Source organism: Pyxicephalus adspersus, chromosome 7 (genome assembly GCF_032062135.1).
Source record: "Pyxicephalus adspersus chromosome 7, UCB_Pads_2.0, whole genome shotgun sequence".
Taxonomy (NCBI): Eukaryota; Metazoa; Chordata; class Amphibia; order Anura; family Pyxicephalidae; genus Pyxicephalus; species Pyxicephalus adspersus.
This window is the reverse complement of record NC_092864.1, coordinates 24,895,755-24,914,257: the sequence shown is the minus strand read 5'-3', so window position 1 is coordinate 24,914,257 and position 18,503 is coordinate 24,895,755. Positions and strand designations below refer to the sequence as shown.

The window sequence follows — 18,503 nt, the reverse complement described above, 5'->3', positions numbered from 1 at the left end:
TATCTCCGGCCCACGCTCCTGGACCTCACACATCAGGGCCAATATAACTCTTCTGAGACTTTAGATCATTGTTAGGATTTTCTCTGCTCAGTGAATGTTTTTTGGATCAAATCCCCACAGAAGAGACATTACAACATTGGGTTAAAGTAACACCCTGACGACATTCCATTCTTTATGTGGAAGAATAATCACCTGGGGTTCAGCTCAAACATGTCTGCTGCTCAAATTACATAATAAACCCCCCACATCAGCCTGAATTGTTTCCAGTTTGCAATCCAGGAAGTATAAAAGACAATTGCACTGCAGCTGAAGGTAGACAAGACAAGCACTATGGGTGCCCTAAGTGACAAACACAACATGCCTGACCCTGACCTGGGAAGACTCAGCATAGTGTTAGACCAACAGCCCAACATCACAGAGTCCTGGTACCTACCTTAACCTTCTCTTGGTGAAATACATTAACGGATATTCTAATAAACACACAGCTAGAGAAATAAAAGTTGAACTCCAGATATAAAAGACACCTATAGTGCAGCTCTGTATTTATATTCCTATGCAGACAGTAAAGGTACCTAAATGTGACCTGACATCCTCCCCCTCCTGTATTCAGCTCCAATGAAAATTATTCTTGCCAGGGTGGACAGAAAGAGGTAAGTACCTGGATCGTAGGTTTTCGGGGGGCATCAATTCCAGTGTGTGGGTCAGCCCATACAAATTTGCCACAAATAACTTCACTGTCGGGTTTGTCTGTCCGGCCTAAAAATGCAGAATAAGGGAAAGATCAAAAAGGGTCACCTATTAGGGCCCCCACTTAGTATAGCTTGGTAGCATCATTTGTGGCCAATAGAGCCCACCTCCACTATTAATGGTTTATTCCTCTCTGGTGCTCCTCCCCCTCCCACCATGAATGGTTTGCCCTTCTCCAAAGCCCCTCCCACTATATATGGTTTATTTCTCCCCTGTGCTTTCCCCCTTCCGGCTATGAATGGTTTGCCCTTCTCCAAAGCCCCTCCCACTATCAAGGGTTTATTTCTCTCTGGTGCTCCTCCTCCTCTGACCATGAAGGGTTTGCCCTTCTCCAAACCCCCCCCCCCCCCCCTATTAATGGTTTATTTCTCTCTGGTGCTCCTCCCCCTCTGACCATGTAGGGTTTGCCCTTCTCCAAAGCCCCTCCCACTATAAATGGTTTATATCTTCCTGGTGCTTCTACCTCTCCGGCTATAAATGGTTTACCCTTCTCCAAAGACCCTCCTACTATAAATGGTTTATATCTCCCCGGTGCTTCTACCTCTCCGGCTATGAATGGTTTACCCTTCTCCAAATCCCATCCTATTATCTTGGAGGATTCAAACTGTTTTTCTGGCCAAGAGAACCTTCTCCCCATGAATGGTTTGTTCACTTTGTCTTTTTTATGTGACCATTGGAAAACTCTTTCAGGTCAACAGATTCCCACCCCTATGTGGAGTTTTTCTATCTCATGTGCGGCCCCCCCACATTTACCTTGGGGTATGGGAACTGTTTTGCGGGGGGATAAAGGCTGCCGGTGTACTGAGGAATCACCATATTGGGCACCAGACTGTCATTTATCATCAAGAACGCCAATCTCTCGCCATCCGGAGACCACCAGTGGGCGATGTGAGAATTCAGTAATTCCTCTGAGACAAAACAGAAAACACAGAATAGATGACTCCATACAATAATGCTGGCTGCTCCACTCCCAACTGAAGAAAAAGCATTTGTTTTATGTGTCCAATCAACGAACTAGGCCAGCTTCCATCAGAGCCTACATGCAGCCCCCATATAACATGGGATTCAAACTAACACTTGATGACAGTCGATGACGGTCCTGCTCTGCACACATAGACAGTGATCACTGACTGATCGCACTCCTACTCTCCATACACAGAAAGTGATCACTGACTGACTCCACTCCTGCTCTGCACACAGATGGAGATCACCGACCAGACAGCTGGTTTCCCTCTGGTCCTGGTATCCCTTGTTCTTTCCATATAGGAAGTGACCTCATTTCACCTTGTAGAGTAAGTCAGCCATCGGTGTATGAAGCCAACATGATGAATAGAGGCCGCCGAGGACCATTTAACTGGAAGCCCATTACCCTCCTGACAGCATAAAATTGAAAAGAAAGATGATGGTGTCACAGCAGACGTCTGGGTCCATCCATCACTCCTACACAGAACAAGGCCATGGCGTCTCCTTAGATTGTCAGCTCTTGGGTCACTATCTACAGAAATGAGAATAAAGGAGCATCCTTTACCTTCATAGAGCCAGTCCGAGAGACCATTGTAGATTATCCCCTCCTTCCCCGAGGACGTAAGACGCAGAGAACTGCTCTTCACATCCGGCTGGTAGTAGATGTTATTCTCAAAGATGTAAATCTGTGTGGTGAGTAGAAGAAGAATCACATATTTTTTATTACAATTACATGTTAAATATAGATAAACAATGGAAGGTTCAGCATGGGAAGAATCAACATGAGAAGGACCAGCATGGGAGGGATCGGCATGGGAAGAACAGGCATTTGGAGGGATCGGCATAGGGAGAACGGGCATGGAAGGGATTGCATGGGCATGGGAAGAATGGGCATGGTAGGGATTGGCATGGGGAGAATGGGCATGAGAAGGATTGGCATGGGGGGAATGGGCATGAGAAGGATTGGCATGGAGGGAACGGGCATGGGAGGGATCGGCACAGGAAGAATCGGAATGAGAAGGATTGGCATGGGAGGATGGACATGAGAAGGATCAAAATGGGAAGGGTCAGCAAAGGGAGGATCACTATGGGAAAGATCAGCATAGGAAGGATCAGTATAGGAAGGATTGGCATTAGAAGGATCAGTATGGGAAGAATCAGCATGGAATTGGCAGGGGAAGGATCGGAATGGGAATGGTCAGCATAGAGAGGATCACTATGGGAAGTATTGGAATAAGAAGACTCCTCATTGAATGGCTCTGCACAGGTAGGCTGAGTGGCTCAGGATGGAACAACACAACATGGGGACTCTTCCCCGAGAATCTGCCAAAATTTATGGTTGTATATTTAGTGGGTGTAATGCATTCTGGTTGGTTGGATGAGAATCAGAGAGAGACCGGAGGTGCAATTATCTGTCATTAAAACCAAAAGGGGCTCTCGTTTCTCTGAGTTATGGAAATGGTTTCTTTAATGTCTGAGTAAACAGAAATCCTTTCATCAGCCTTGAAGCACTGGAGTTCTGTATGAAACAGATAGTTCAGTGCTTTACATCACAGACATAAAATTACCACCCGAATTATGGCAGCTTAAATCTAATTGGTAGTTATGGCTAACACAGACATTTTCACACATATTACAGACTACTGTGCCTTCCTTCCCCCAGTATTATTTAATTTATACACCTTAAACCTGGTGTCATGAAGAATGGCAGAAGACAAGATTTGACCTGGCACAGAGCTTGCACCCCTCTGAATATAGCTGCTCTAGTCGTCACCATTCATACAACCAGATATGCTGATTCCAGCAATCCCTTTCCAGGCAGCATTCAGCGGCTGCAGTTAATGACTCTCATGGCTGATTGCAATTAGCTCTCATTACTTAGATTCCTTTCCAGAGTTATGGCAGATAATTGAAAGTATCTCTGGCAGGGTGGGTGCGAGGCACGAGGCATTGTGCATCTCCCTGCCTAATGATTTCTAACCTCCCAGTCTCAATGATAAGAAAATAAATTGGAAAAGCCACCAGGTGTGACATGGCTGCGTTTCCTATCTGCCAGGATGAGATGACACATTTTGTGCAGCCAAGAATCCTCATCTGTCCGTTTCAAGAAGGTGCCGGAGATCATCCATTCATCCAGACAATATCCAGATTCCCAACTCCTAGAATAGGAATTATATCCTGGGAACCTGCAGGAATGTCTGAGATATTCTGTCAGCGAATAAGAAGAGAGCCATAAAAATATACTGAGTATATACTGACATTCCTGAGGCTGGTGATGTCTCTTCCTGCAGGATAATCCCACTGTGAGGTTATCCTCATCCTCGGCCTGTTACTGCTATAGGGGAAGAGGTCTCTGAGCTGTAACTACCACATTGTGAATGAATATTCACTGAGGATCAGAGGGAAGATGGCAAAGACATCCCAATGTAAGCTTCATGTCCCCCATTCACCATACTGCCCACCTATAATGACACCATATAAGCTCCAAGACCCCCATTCACCATCCTGCCTACCTAAATTGTCACCATTAAAGATCCAAGCCCCTATTCACCATCCTGCCCACCTACAATGTCACCATTAAAGCTCCAACCTCCATTCACTATCCTGCCAACCTAAAATGTCACCATATGAGCTTCATGCCCCCCAGCTGTCATCCTTCGCACCTACATTGTCACCATATAACCTCCTTGCCATACATTCACCATTCTGCCCAGGTACAGTGTCACCATATAGGCTCCAAGTCCTCCATTCACCATCCTGCCTACCTAAAATGTCACCATTAAAGATCCAACCCCCATTCACCATCCTGCCCACATACGATGTCACCAATAAAGCTAAAGCCTCCATTTACCATCCTGCTAACCTAAAATGTCACCATATAAGCTTCATATCCCCCAGCTGTCATCCTTCCCACCTACAATATCACTATATAAGCTCCATGTCAACCATTCACCATTCTGCCCACCTACGATGTCACCATTAAAGCTCCAGCCTCCATTCAAAATCATGTCACCATATAAGCTCCATGTCACTCATTCACCATTCTGTCCACATATACTGTAACCATATATGCTTCATGTCCCTCATCTTCCATCCCGCCAACCTAAAATGTTACTATATAAGCTCAATGTCATCCATCTGCCATCCTGTCCACCTACAATGTCAAGATATAAGCTCCATGTCACCCATCTGCTATCCTTCCCTCCTACAATGTCACCAAATAAGCTACATGTCATCTGCCATCCTGTCCACCTACAATGTCACCATATAAGCTACATGTCACCCATCTGCTATCCTTCCCTTCTACAATGTCACCATATAAGCTCCATGTCACCCATCTGCTATCCTTCCCACCTAAAATGTCATCATATAAGCTCCATGTGACCCATCTGCCTTCCTTCCCACCTAAAATGTCACCATATAAGCTCCATGTGACCCATCTGCTATCCTTCCCACCTACAATGTCCACATATAAGCTACATGTTATTCATCTGCCATCCTGTCCACCTACAATGTCACCATATAAGCTCCATGTCACCCATCTGCTATCCTTCCCACCTACAATGTCCCCATATAAGTTCCATGTCACCCATTTGCTATCCTTCCCACCTACAATGTCATCATATATGCTCCATGCCCCCCACTCACCATTCTGCCTACCTACACTGTTCCCCATCTGCCATCCCACCCACCGCTAACAGATGGCCATAGGCAGATAATACAGCGGTTTGTTAAATCAGATTATACGTTCCACTGTGGCAGACGTTTCCTTCCAGGAATAAAATGTTTCTAATGGGTATTTCACACAACATGTCCTGGATATACAGAGGACTTAGATCTCAATCATAAAACAGAAAACTGTACAATCGCACAGAGGGGAGCAGCATGGAGCCAGTGATGGGCGGAGGAACAAGAAAGGAAATCCATTTATTGAAAGATTCCACTGCATGTAGCTGGGAAGCTTCCAGGACACATTGTAATACAAATCATTCCTCAGAATCATCTGCTGGATGGACACAGAGAAACTCGTACATGGTGTCTGCTGGAAAACACAAAGGAGGTCTGGAACCCCCCAGGGTACATAGGATTGTGTGTGGGGGTGTCATATATTTAACCCTGCAGCTGCCAGGCCAATTGTTATAATTGCAGAGAAGATCTACAACAGCCCTAAACATTCAATATTTTCTGAGAACCTGTAGAATAACATTTTTATGTACAATGATGTTTGTACAACTGTTACAACCTAGATATCAGTAAAATGCATTTCCTCTACATTTAGTGCACACAATAAAATCTCAAATTTATTGTGTAACATATAAAACACGCCATTGTATTGCAATACCAAATATGTCAGGGCTCACATACACCCATGATACAGCAACTTGAAATTTCATATAGTTGATGCTTTACAAATTCTCCAAAGTGGAGGAAATTAGAATGTGAATGATAGTCCAAAAAATATTCATCTCACTCCAGCATGTGCAGCCACTCCTAACGTGTAACACAATCAGCATGCACATTCTTGTTAATACAGTGTGGGGACATACAAATCTCCAATGTATTAGCAATGTACAGGTGACAGGTCCTCTTTATGAAGACCCCTTATGTCTTCACTAAACTTTGCCTTAACAGATCAACTATAGAAAGAATGCTGCTGGTAAAGCTTCAGCTGTTGTTGATGTATACAATGGGAGTGAGCTGCTTGTTGTTGGTCATGTTGGTGTATCCAATGGGGGCAGGATGGTTGTTGCTGTTGGTGTATCTGGTGGCTGCACTTCGGTTGTTGCTGTTGGTGTATCTGGTGGCTGCACTTCAGTTGTTGCTGTTGGTTTATCCAGTGGGGGCAGTATGGTGGTTGCTGTTGGTGTATCCAGTGGCTGTAGGTAGGTTGTTGCTGTTGGTGTATCCAGTGCCTGCAGCTTGGTGGTTGTTGTTGGTGTATCCAGTGCCTGCAGGTAGGTTGTTGTTGTTGGTGTATCCAGTGGGGGCAGTATGGTGGTTGTTGTTGGTGTATCCAGTGGGTTAATTGCCAGTCTGGTGTTTATTTTGGTATTTTGTCCTCTCACATACATAACCATTGCCATTTTTCATGATGCAGCCATAGTGTAGTTTGTTCAGAGGGGGAGATTTTCATTCTCTGATAAAGATGTGATGGGAAGAGAAATCTCATCAGTCTGGCAGAGTGGATGTGAGCTGCGCAGTGGGGGGTGGAACATACCAGTCACACGCATGTCAGTCTCCCCGGCAACACGCTATTTACACGTAAAAGACATATGTGGCCAGAATCAGCTGCGGAGCTCCAGTGGTAAATATTAGTTTGTATCCTCCTTTAAATGAATTAACTATTCAATACCCATCAATGAACCAGTGCCCACGTGCCATGCTAGCCCTGACATTACCGAGCTGGCAGGAGCAGATCTGACCGATGGTTGGTGATTTATGACATCGTTATACACAGATTCTGACATTATAAGTGTGATATAACTGCAGGAAATCTTCACTTCCCTTCTCTAATTACAGGGAAAATATTGCTGTGTATGCTGCACTTGTTTCTGTCTTGGCTGTAATGAATTCGGCACATCAGTTACCATAGAAACCCCCTCATTACGCTTCCATCTTCTGCCACGTTTACCACACAATGACTGTGCTGCAAATCTCTCACCTGTGTAGGTGACCACAGACAGGACTTTGTTGTTGTATAGGGGATATTTCATGGCAGCTCAGGGGGGGATGTGGGGGAATTCAGACAGAAATGATGAAACAATGAACAGTAAACTCACCAGCTGCTGACCCTGAACACCCCACGCTGCATACTGCAACACCGAATCCTCCACCTCCGGGGGGTTCAACTCCCAAACTTCCCTTCAAGGAAAACACACAAACATAAGACATAGCTGTGAATGGGGGGGCAAATGGGAAGACAAAGGGGCACTTACCTGGTGTGAATGTTATAAATGACATACGAGGCTGTGAAGGAATAGTGGAAAATCTGCAACACAAGAAATGTGGAACCATTACTGCAGATAAAGTACAAAAAGGAGAGGACAGGAGAGAAAGAGGGGAGAAGAGGTGCGGGGATGGGGGAAGAGGAGAAAGGAGTGTATGGAGGAGAGAAGATAGGAGTTCAGGGGGAGGGATGTCATTGTTCCAGGACCCCCAGAGTTGGAGTATCATTGTCCTGGGAACCCTAATGTCCAGGTGTCATTGTTCTGGGACCCCCAAAGTCACAGTGTCATTGTTCTGGGACCCCCAATGTCAGGGTGTTATTGTTCTTGGACCCCAAAAGTCACAGTGTCATTGTTCTGGGACCCCCAATGTCAGGGTGTCATTGTTCCAGGACCCCCAGAGTCAGAGTATCATTGTCCTGGGACCCCCAATGTCAGGGTGTCATTGTTCTGGGACCCCCAATGTCACAGTGTCATTGTTCTGGGACCCCCAGTTTCAGTGTCATTGTCTGGGGATGAAGGTTGAATGGACAGTAGAAGTATTGAAGATACAAACATATTCATCAATATTTCTAGGCTTGTATTTGACTAAATGAAGTTTCCTTGTTAAGGACAAATTTAGGTTCACACAGAGTATCCATTACACAAGTGAATCCTCATGAAATTTTAAGTGTAAGTTCTAGAGACAGACATGACACTAAATATACAACAGACAATGAATAATGTAGGAGAGTCTCCAGGGTTGGTGAGTATTTCTATGGGATGAATTTACCAGAGAAAAAGAATTAAAGGTTGTGATAATATCATGTGATATAAGAATGTGCTGACCCTACATCGAACCCTAACATCATAGGGTACAATTCAAACAAGACCCCATTCTTGGAAAATATGTCCGTTTTCATTTAATGGTTCAGCTTTGGTTACAGATGATGTTATAAGGGGCTGTATAAATAGTCATGTAGGACCTCTTATCCTTTATGAGGTGGGAGAGGGCTTGATGACATCCTGGGAACATTTAGGAAGAGTCTATAGAGCAAATCTGTTCTCGGATGTTCATTGTGATGTCATTAACACAGCCTGGAACCCAACCAGGAATTCTCTTAGGGAAAACAAAACAGTCATTAAACACCCAAATTCCACTGACCATCACCCCAACAACCCCAAACTCCTTCCTGTTCCTGGAGAAACTCATCTGAAAAGTCAAACTGATCCCCCACAATGGGAATTTATAATGAGGAATATGAAGCCCTAAAGAGCCGAGTACTCAATGTGAAGAGAAATTTTTGTGTTTGATTCATCAGAAGTGGAACATTTGTTATACAATCACTAATCCCCGGCCTCTCATTATCTCTCCTAGATTAATTATCTCATAAAACACCATCCATACCCCCGATAATTACTTTCCTCTGAATCCGGAGAACACAACATGACAAAATACAATGAAAAGATAAGGACTCTCTGTTCTGACACTACAGGAAGACAGCGTGCAGGGGCCACACTGAATGAAAACCGTGTACAAGGGCCAAAGTCACTAAAAACCGTGTACAGGGGCCACACTGCCTGAAAACCGTGTACAGGGGCCACACTGTCTTAAAATAATGTACAGGGGCCACAATAACTGAAAGCCCTCCACAGGGCCACACTGACTGATAATCGTGTACAGGGGCCACACTGACTGAAAGCCTTTCACAGGGTCAGATAGGGTACAAACCATGTACAAGGGCCACATGGATCGAGACCCTTGCTCTGACACAGTGTACAGGGGCCACAATGATCAAAAATTACACTCTGGAACTCTGTACAGGGGCCACATTAATAGCAAGGAGCCATACTGACCAAAAATTACTTATCTTATCTTAGTATTTATCTTATTAATAACAAAAGACAGATTTGTCATGTGAAAATATAAGTACACCCCAATGTTTTCCACCCCTTTAAATCCATCAGATCAGAATCATGTGACCAGAAGAGGGAACAACAATAAGAACCTCTTTTGGGAGTAGCTAGAGGAATTGGTGTTGCTGTCCAGGACTGGAGGGCCCTTTCACTCAAAAGCTGTCTGATGCTACAAGAGTCTCCAGGGGCCCCAATGTATTATTACGTGATGTGCAGGGAACTCTCACAATAGTTGGTATCACAATCCATCTACAATCAGATAGAAATTCACCAATTTATGGTAAATGAGAGGTGAACCACGATCAAAAAAGACTACAGTCTGTCTAGGGACAAACAGACATAGACCTCGCCTTCTAGAACAACATTCTGTGCCTCAACCAATCAGAGATAGAAATGCCTGGCCACAGTAACAGGGGACAGTAAAACAGAAGAGCAGCCTTATCCAAAACGTGAAGCCACTGGGCTCCGAATAGAAATCACAACTTTTTGTCGGGTTCTGATCCAACACACAATGCCGTAGAATGCATCCTGGTGACAACCCAAAGCCCAGAGCTGATTCTGATTGGTTCCTCTGCCGTCCTCTGTGTGAATCCAACATTTATCTCATGTTCCGATTCAGACGTTTAATTAAACCTCAACAGTCACCTCTCTGCGCCCAGAAGATTAAGTGAACTTGTGGCGGAACAAAATAACTGTACGCTTCATTCACACAAGTTCACATTTTTCATTTTACTAAATGTCAGAGCGACAAGAGTCATGATGGGATTTTTATGGCATGTATTAAACAAAAGAAACATTTCTGCCCTTTGATTTCAAGTTTCTGGAAACGTATTTCGCCTGAGGTCTGAAATATGTAGTTAGTGGCTAACGGTGTCAATTAGATTGAGTCAGCGGTGGGGAAGGGGGGCCAGGGCGACTCTCTAGACATGATTGCAGGAAGTCCAATGATTGTCATTTCAGTGAAGAGAAGTCATACGTCCATCAGCAACAAGAAATTAACTTCTTTATAACCCATAACCCAAACTTCCTATAGATCCACATCCATTGTTAGGGTGACCCAACCTCCAGACAACAACAATCTCCAGATACTTATGTGTCCTGGGCATACACATGAAATATTATTATCTATGGGTATGAGGAAGGTGGCATCAGAAAGCCCAGGCAATGTGTTGGCATATTGTATCATATGATACAATAAGATATGATTAGATAGTTTTCTAATTCTAAATTAATACTGGGCCCCTTCCTGTTCTTGGTGGATCCTGTCTGTGACACCCCTATGACATAAACCTTGCACACAAAGGTATCTTCCACCATCGCCTGTATCTGTCCAATTATCTTCTCCCTCTCACCTGAGTAACATGATGGCAAGAAGAATCAGATATCTTGGTACAGACATTGTGGCCAGGCTACACATCATCGGCGATTGTATTGTGTCACTTGTACAACAATCTTGGAAATATCACCAACCACATCCCAACAAAGCCAGACACACCATCGTCACATCACACAGCACACACAAGTATAACAGACAACCCAAACAGATGACCATGAGACAAAGGGCCTTATTTAATAAAGAAACGATAGATTATCATAAGAGAACCTGGGTGATCCAGCAAACCTAGAATGGATTTCCTAAAAATTAATAAATAATATTTGGCAAATATTTTCAATCCTTGAAATTCTGGAAAGCTTTAATAAATCAGACCTAAGAACTGATGTACAGACAACAGATGGGACAAGAAGTCTAAATGTTCTGCTAGAAATGCTTACCTGTTTGACGTCATAGGCCAGCAGTACATATCGCAGATCCGGGGACACAGAATACTGAGATGCTTTAAATGTTACCTGGAAAACAAAAGGTAATAAATAGATATATAAAATAACCCTATGTTAGTTTTATCATCACAGACTCCAGCACAGGTAGAATAATTATTTGAGACCATGATTTCTGGGTTCCCTATGTCACCGCTTTGGGGTGGTGCCCAGTATATGGAAGACATTGGTGGCTACAAGGAGCTATAAAGAAATGATCATTGGGATCAAGGTGACCCATTGTGCCGGGAATTCTCCCTCCCTTCTGGCACTGAGCAGAAACACAATGGAGACTGGACATTCATCCCCCTCCTCAGCCAGCATGGTGGGGGCACCCCACTATGGGGAAACCATTTATTCTTTCCCTTAAAATAATATTGGATCCTTTGCAAGCTGAAAGTCTGAATATCCTCAGTTCCCAGGACAGACAACCCAATCCCAAAACTTTCCAGCTTCACAAAATATTTACTTTCAGCTTCCTATTTATTCAATGTAGATATAGCGCTGGATGCCTCGATTTTATTATTACTATCTGTACATGGATAAAGCGCAGAAAGTTTCAGTTTCTGTCCTAAACAAATATTTTGTCTTCTGGTGGTCATATAAAATTATGAACACAGCAAAACCAGCCAATAAGAACTCAGTGCCATTTACATACCCCAGCAACAACCATTGCTGTTCTAATTCTCACAATATCCCCTCCACATGGCTGAGACAATACCCCCCCCCCAACACTATATCTAATGACCCCTAATGATAAATTTGCTCTCCCTGATCCAGAGAAATCTAAAACTTACAAATGTTGAGTTTTCGAGAAGTGTCACCATCTCATTTGTTTCTATGTTTAGTTTGAAGACATAACCGTCCCGATTCTTGTACACAACTTCGTGTTCTGGAAGAGATAAAGACAAGGAAATATGAAGAATGAAATCCACATTCAAATATATTTACAATATTGTGTGAATGTGACAATCATTACAATGTCACAGATTTCTCTATACTAGCACCTTCCTGTTCACATACGGGGACACTGAGCTCATTTACATGATGGGATGCCTGAGTGACCCCAACAGAACATAATGGGGGGGCATTCCCAAGCAAATATATGTCCATATCATAGCAAGATGGAGGATGGAGTGCAAGTTCTTTTGTACAGAGATGGGTATGAATGGAACAGTGATAATGGGATAATAAAAATTGTTGGTGTTTTTAAATGCTCATAATAAATAGTTAGAGAAAGCTGAGCAGTGAGATTCAGAGATTCAGCAGCCCTTCTACCCCAGGTGGCTCCAACATTTACCCTGGGACATTTCATATACCTTTGTAAATCCTGGAGCCTTGGAGGGACTCATTAAACAATTTTCATGTTAAAGGGAGCCCCAAATAAAAAATGAATAAACTTACAGCTCTAAATACCCAAATCAATGTCAGTAATGTTACAATACAAATACAGGGCGTTCCCTTATAATAGAGGTCATTGCGGAATGGACCCCTAAAATTGGTGGCTAGTGGCAAACACCCACCAAAACTCTGCCATTATGACCAATCAGATAACAGGATAACAAACTGAATAGGAATAAATGCTTCATAATGGGCTGTACTGGGTTTCCAGGTGAACAGATGATCCAGTTCCAGGGAAATAAAAGCTGTTCCTTATTACTAGATATCAGACAGGCAGAATTAATATTGATTGGATAGGAAGAGTTCACAACATGTCAGCTCCAGCAGCTGATAATACAAGGAAGATTATGAAGGTGAGCAGAATTCCACAATGTGAAGGATTTTGAGTGTCATGAAGTGACCCGTCCGCCAAGCGCCCGCCTTTTCTCCATCTACATAATTGGTGGCCGTCTCCAGCCTGGCATGATGAATAGCAAACGTCGCTCACTCCCAGCCAGGCTTGTCCCTCACACGGGAAGCAGTTAATCATTCTTCCAGGCTGACAACAGTCTCAATAAAAAGTCATCAAAAAATACCAGCAGAGACATAAAGTCAGAAGAGATTTTTATTCAGTGTTCTTATATTGTGCAGTAAGCAGAGATCAGAGGACGTGCTGGGAATGATTATGACAACCATCTACTATCTAGTAAGAGGGAAGATTTCCTGACCAGAGAAAACCTCAGCCACGTCTATACCTAAAATCCCACCAAAAACACCAAACCCACCATGATATGGCAAAGTAATGTCAAAATGGAAGCGTGGACAGTCAGAAATATACCATCCCAGCCCTCTGAGAGTGACCATTCACCATAATGCTCTCTGAGAGGTCACCATTCCCCCTAATGCCCTCCAAGAGGTCCCCATGCACCAAAATGCTCCCTGAGAGATCACCATTCACCATAATAATCTCTGAGAGGTCACCATTCACCATAATACCCACCAAGAGGTCACCATTCATCATAATGGCATCCAAGAGGTCACTATTTACCATAATGCTCCCCAAGAGGGCACCATTCATCATATTGCTCTGTAAAAGGGTACCATTCATCATAATACCCTCTGAGAGAGTATCAATCACCATATTGCTCTCTAAGATGGCATTATTCACCATATTGCTCTCTGAGAGGGTACCAATGACCATAATGCTCTTTCAGAGATCACAATTCACCATAATACTTTCCAAGAGGGCACCATTCATCATAATGCCCTCTGAGAGGGTATCAATCACCATAAGGCTCTCTGGGAGGGCACCATTCACCATAATGCTCCCTGAGATGTCACCATTAACTATAATACCCTCCAAGGGGGGCACCATTCACCATAATGCTCCCTGAGATGTCACTATTCACCATCATACCCTCCAAGGTGGCACCATTCACCATAATGCTCCCTGAGATGTCACCATTCACCATATTACCCTCCAAGGGGGCACCATTCACTATAATGCTCTCTGAGTGGGTACCAAATACCATAATGCTCTCCGATAGGATACCAATTACCATAATGCTCTCTGAGAGGGTACCTTTCACCATAATGGTACCCATTACAGGACGAAGGTGGCATAGGATGGCATTTACCACTATTAGGCTGGTAACACTGACAGGTGGGTGTCACAGGAGAGAAGATAGCTGTGAAAGGTGCTGGTACAGAAGGGTAGGTGGGGTAGGCAGTACTGAACAGTAGGTAGTTCTAGCATACAGTACAAAAGATGGGGTGTCACTGGTGAAGGAGTGGCTGGGTGCTGCTCCTATGTCCTATGTGCCCTGTGCATGTGATGAATCGTCCTCTGCTCGTAATTCCATCATCTCTGCCAGATATTTGTTGGTAATATTTCATACCCGGAGGGGGGGTGGGTAATGAGATTAGTAAATGGTGACAAGCATCTGTCATTATTACCCCAGGAATATCCAGGTCTTGTTAAATAATCCGATGGTTTGTATTATTCCAGAAAATCACTTTTTAAATGTGTGATTCATAAAATTCCCATGAATTGTGCAACTGTTATTCATTCTGTTACACAATACAATTTCATCTAATTAACATGACATTTTCAATGATCAATTTAGCAGAATACCATCTGGGCACTTTATTTGTAACAGGAACAATATCTATGGTAGAGAATGGAGTCAAATCGACTCGTTATGTAATCGCTGGAAATGGAGAATATTTCATTTCAGGTGATTAGTTCATTTTCATCTCAAATAATTTTGGTTTTCTACCAGTGCCCAAAGGTATGCTGTAGGGAGGTACATATGGATGGTGGGCAATGCCATGGGGGGAGTGGGGTAGTGTGCAGAACATTTCTCTACAGGACGGTTTATGTTCTTTGGTCAGCAATGGGAACTAAGCTACGTAAGGTGGTTTGTGTGATGGGTTCAAGCAGAGATAAATAGCACATCAGTTTTCATCATCAAACAGTAAAAAAAAAAAAATTCATACGAAAATGTAAAAAATACATATCTGATCGTGAGAGGATAATATTTGTCATCGCAGCTGACTTCCTGCCAGTAAAATAACTGCAGGAAAAGTGCTTGGAGACACAATACTAATGAAAGAAATTTAGAAGATGCAAAGATGATAATTCATTAGATTTAGATCGATTGCTGAATACAATCAAAGTCATTGCAGAAATGCTGTTTATACCAACCCAGCTGTATCCTAATAAATACACATGGCAAGCGAGAGACCCTAAAGGGAAGGGGGAGTGATGAGATGACACATTGTCCTAGTTATGTCAGTAATATCAGTAAAGGTGAGCAAGTGGCTGCAGAATGTTGGCTGCTTGAATTTTATTGCAGAGTTTCAGCTCATCTCATCTTCTGTTTTGGTGAGGTTAGCAAATGGATTTCATTAGTCAGTGAGGGAGATTGATGAGTACAAAGTGCTTATCTTGGAAAGATTTCAGAAGTGAAAGGGAATTCTTAAACCAAAAATAGGGGGTCGGAGTGAATATATGTTTTAAAAAATCCCTGTCCATGGTGCTGAAGCCATGTCCTCTATGTCTGGTATTAATGCATTACCCCTGACCCCCTGTCCATTTCCCAAATATTACTGATTCCAGATTTGCTATCCATGTTGATGGACAGACATTTTCCTTTACACACCCAGGTTTTATTGTAGGGGTAAAGCTGCAGACTACTGCAATATTTTGTGTATGTTTGGGAGGGATAGATGTTGGATTTGTAACACTTTTTACTTTTGCTTTACATTTTTTTCTTTATGAGTGAAATTATTACAGTGAAGGGTTTAGTACTCCAGGTGTTTAAAAAATAATTTTTTTTTCCTGATTTATGTGTGAGTCAGTGAGTAAAACTGGCCTCTTCTGTGACATGTAAACCATAAGGTTGAAGATTGTGTGAGTGCTCACATATTCAGGTGGAGGCATGGAGTTGGGTTGTTGCAATAGGAGAGAATGGCGGAGGGTAACAAAAAACAGAAGACCGGTCCTGTCTTTCAGCACGCAAACATATCATAGAAGTTGATAGATGATGGAAATAGCCAAAAAAAAGAAGAATCTGGAGAAATTACTGATTCTTCTAACTAAATATACAGAGCATTATCTACATCTTATCTTGCCACAGGCCAATAATCCCATGGAGAAAGGTGGAGGTTCCTGTACGTGTTAGCTGCTCCCCTTAGGCACCTGCCTGCAGTGATCACGATGTGGATTTATTTATTGCCTTCTGCTGCTTCTGGCTAATCCATATATTGCTAGTATGGTGTAAATATTTTTCCCTGAATAAATTATTCCTGGCAGAAACAGAAATAAATGTGTTGCAAACTTGTATTCAAAGTTGTTTTTAATGAATTCAAACTATTTTCCCAAGTATATTAGGTAAGTTGCATTACAGGGAAATATATACCAAAAGATGGATTTATTATCCCATTCTGGGGGTCGGTATATTTTACAGTCAGTTTGATTTACTTTGTAATAATAAATATGTTGTTTTTAAACATTATGAATTTTTTTTTTTGATGCTTCAAATTTTGTTTTGTTCCCTCATTTAAGTTTAAAGGTGAATTTTTCAGATTCTCCTAACTGTTGGAAAAAGGGGTGGGAAGGGTAATGCATGAAGGACCAGACAGGGAGCAGCAGTAAGAGATTCTATTAAGGGTAACAATGATATTCTAACGCATATTCTTTACTAGTGTTAAGGTTTTCTGGTTTCAAGTGGATGGATCAGTGGTAGGATACAGCTGTGACCCAGTTTGGTACATGTGGGGACCACAGACAAAAAATATGCAAGATGGAGAATCCGTGTGGAAGGGGCAGCTATGTTTGGGAGGAGATTATGAGAAGTTGCAGTATAATGGGGCAGATAGCTTGGTGTAAATGGACATTTAAGGGGTCTCTACAAAGCAGAAGCTTGAAGAATAAATCCATGGAGTAAAACTTTTTATTCTTCAAGCTTCTGCTTCTGTACATTGCTTCCCAACTGACACATGTCCATTCCAATCACCATATCCAAAAAACCCATCAGCCAGAACATGAAGCCGCCATGTTTCCCTACACGTTTAATAAATTAGATGACAAGTCAATATCAGAAGAGAACAATCCATCCACAGACCACAGAAACATGAAATGTGTCATCTTTATCATACTGCCTGTAAATTATAGGAAATATATAATCTGACTTCTATAATTCAGACCCCAATTGTGACCCCTCTTACACAGACACTAGAAGACCCCAACCCTGATGACTTTAAGCCGGGAAGACCCCAGACCTGACCTCCTCACTATATTTGAGGCTGAACTTATTCAGGGTATAGGGGATATCATGTTATAATTGTGGAATGGCGGCTGGGTAGTCAGTATGTGGACGCCATACACACGCATGTTAATAACGTGTTCACTACAAAGATACCAATACCACTACCATGGCATTACACATCTAACAGAATGACATAGAGGTCACCCAGCTCCAGAGTGCACCTATATCTGGGAGGAATCCCCCACAACAATATACATAAACCATTCTAATAAATGAAACATTTGCTTCTCTACTTAAGCCGACTCTTCCTCAGAGCAGCTTAGATTAAATATTCCTGAGAAATTCCTAGGCTGCTTGTGAGAGATCCATGAGAGAGCGGCGCCTCCTGTGGCTGCTCCAGTATTTGTCTGTGAAATGGGTCCAGCATTCCTGAACACAAAGGAAGCTTTTATCTAGTAGTGGAAAAAAAGAAATTATAATTCCGAGCACACAAAGAGCAATGATCAGGGATTCCGCTCTATGCAGTCACTTCTGCTGCACAATAAATACACCAAGAAAAGGGATAGGGTAGGGGCTGTACCAGAGCTCTGTATATAAATGTATATATACTCCTCCATGGCAATGTACACTCTCATATTATACCCAATGGAAAAGCATTGTCACAATGTACATTGCATACAAAATGGAAACAATTACTCCAATTGGTGAGTTCAGGACACTGCAAGGACCCCAAGAAATGGTTGGAAACAAACCATGCAAATCCAAGAAGATGAACTGAGCAAAACTTCCATCGTATCAACTTATGGAGAACATGCAGTACACAGACACAGAAACTTCCTCCTCCATCATATGAAGATGCAGAGACTTCATCCACCTCCATCACATACAGACACAGAAACCCTCTTCCTCCTCCATCATATAAAGACACAGAGACTCCCTCCTCCATCATATAAAGATGCAGAGACTTCCTTTTCCTCCATCATAT

General features: G+C 42.8%; 1 protein-coding gene across 1 annotated transcript in view; it reads right to left on the bottom strand.

The window, feature by feature from the left end:
- Positions 1–18,503, bottom strand: part of DPP10 (dipeptidyl peptidase like 10) — a 61,623-nt gene that overhangs the window by 13,591 nt on the left and 29,529 nt on the right. The window contains exons 3-9 of the mRNA XM_072417847.1: positions 12,164–12,258; positions 11,325–11,399; positions 7,647–7,699; positions 7,491–7,572; positions 2,276–2,396; positions 1,501–1,655; positions 659–756 (exon numbers count right to left, since the gene is read on the bottom strand). Coding sequence (XP_072273948.1) covers positions 659–756; positions 1,501–1,655; positions 2,276–2,396; positions 7,491–7,572; positions 7,647–7,699; positions 11,325–11,399; positions 12,164–12,258 — 679 coding nt within the window. The remainder of the gene's footprint in view (positions 1–658; positions 757–1,500; positions 1,656–2,275; positions 2,397–7,490; positions 7,573–7,646; positions 7,700–11,324; positions 11,400–12,163; positions 12,259–18,503) is intronic.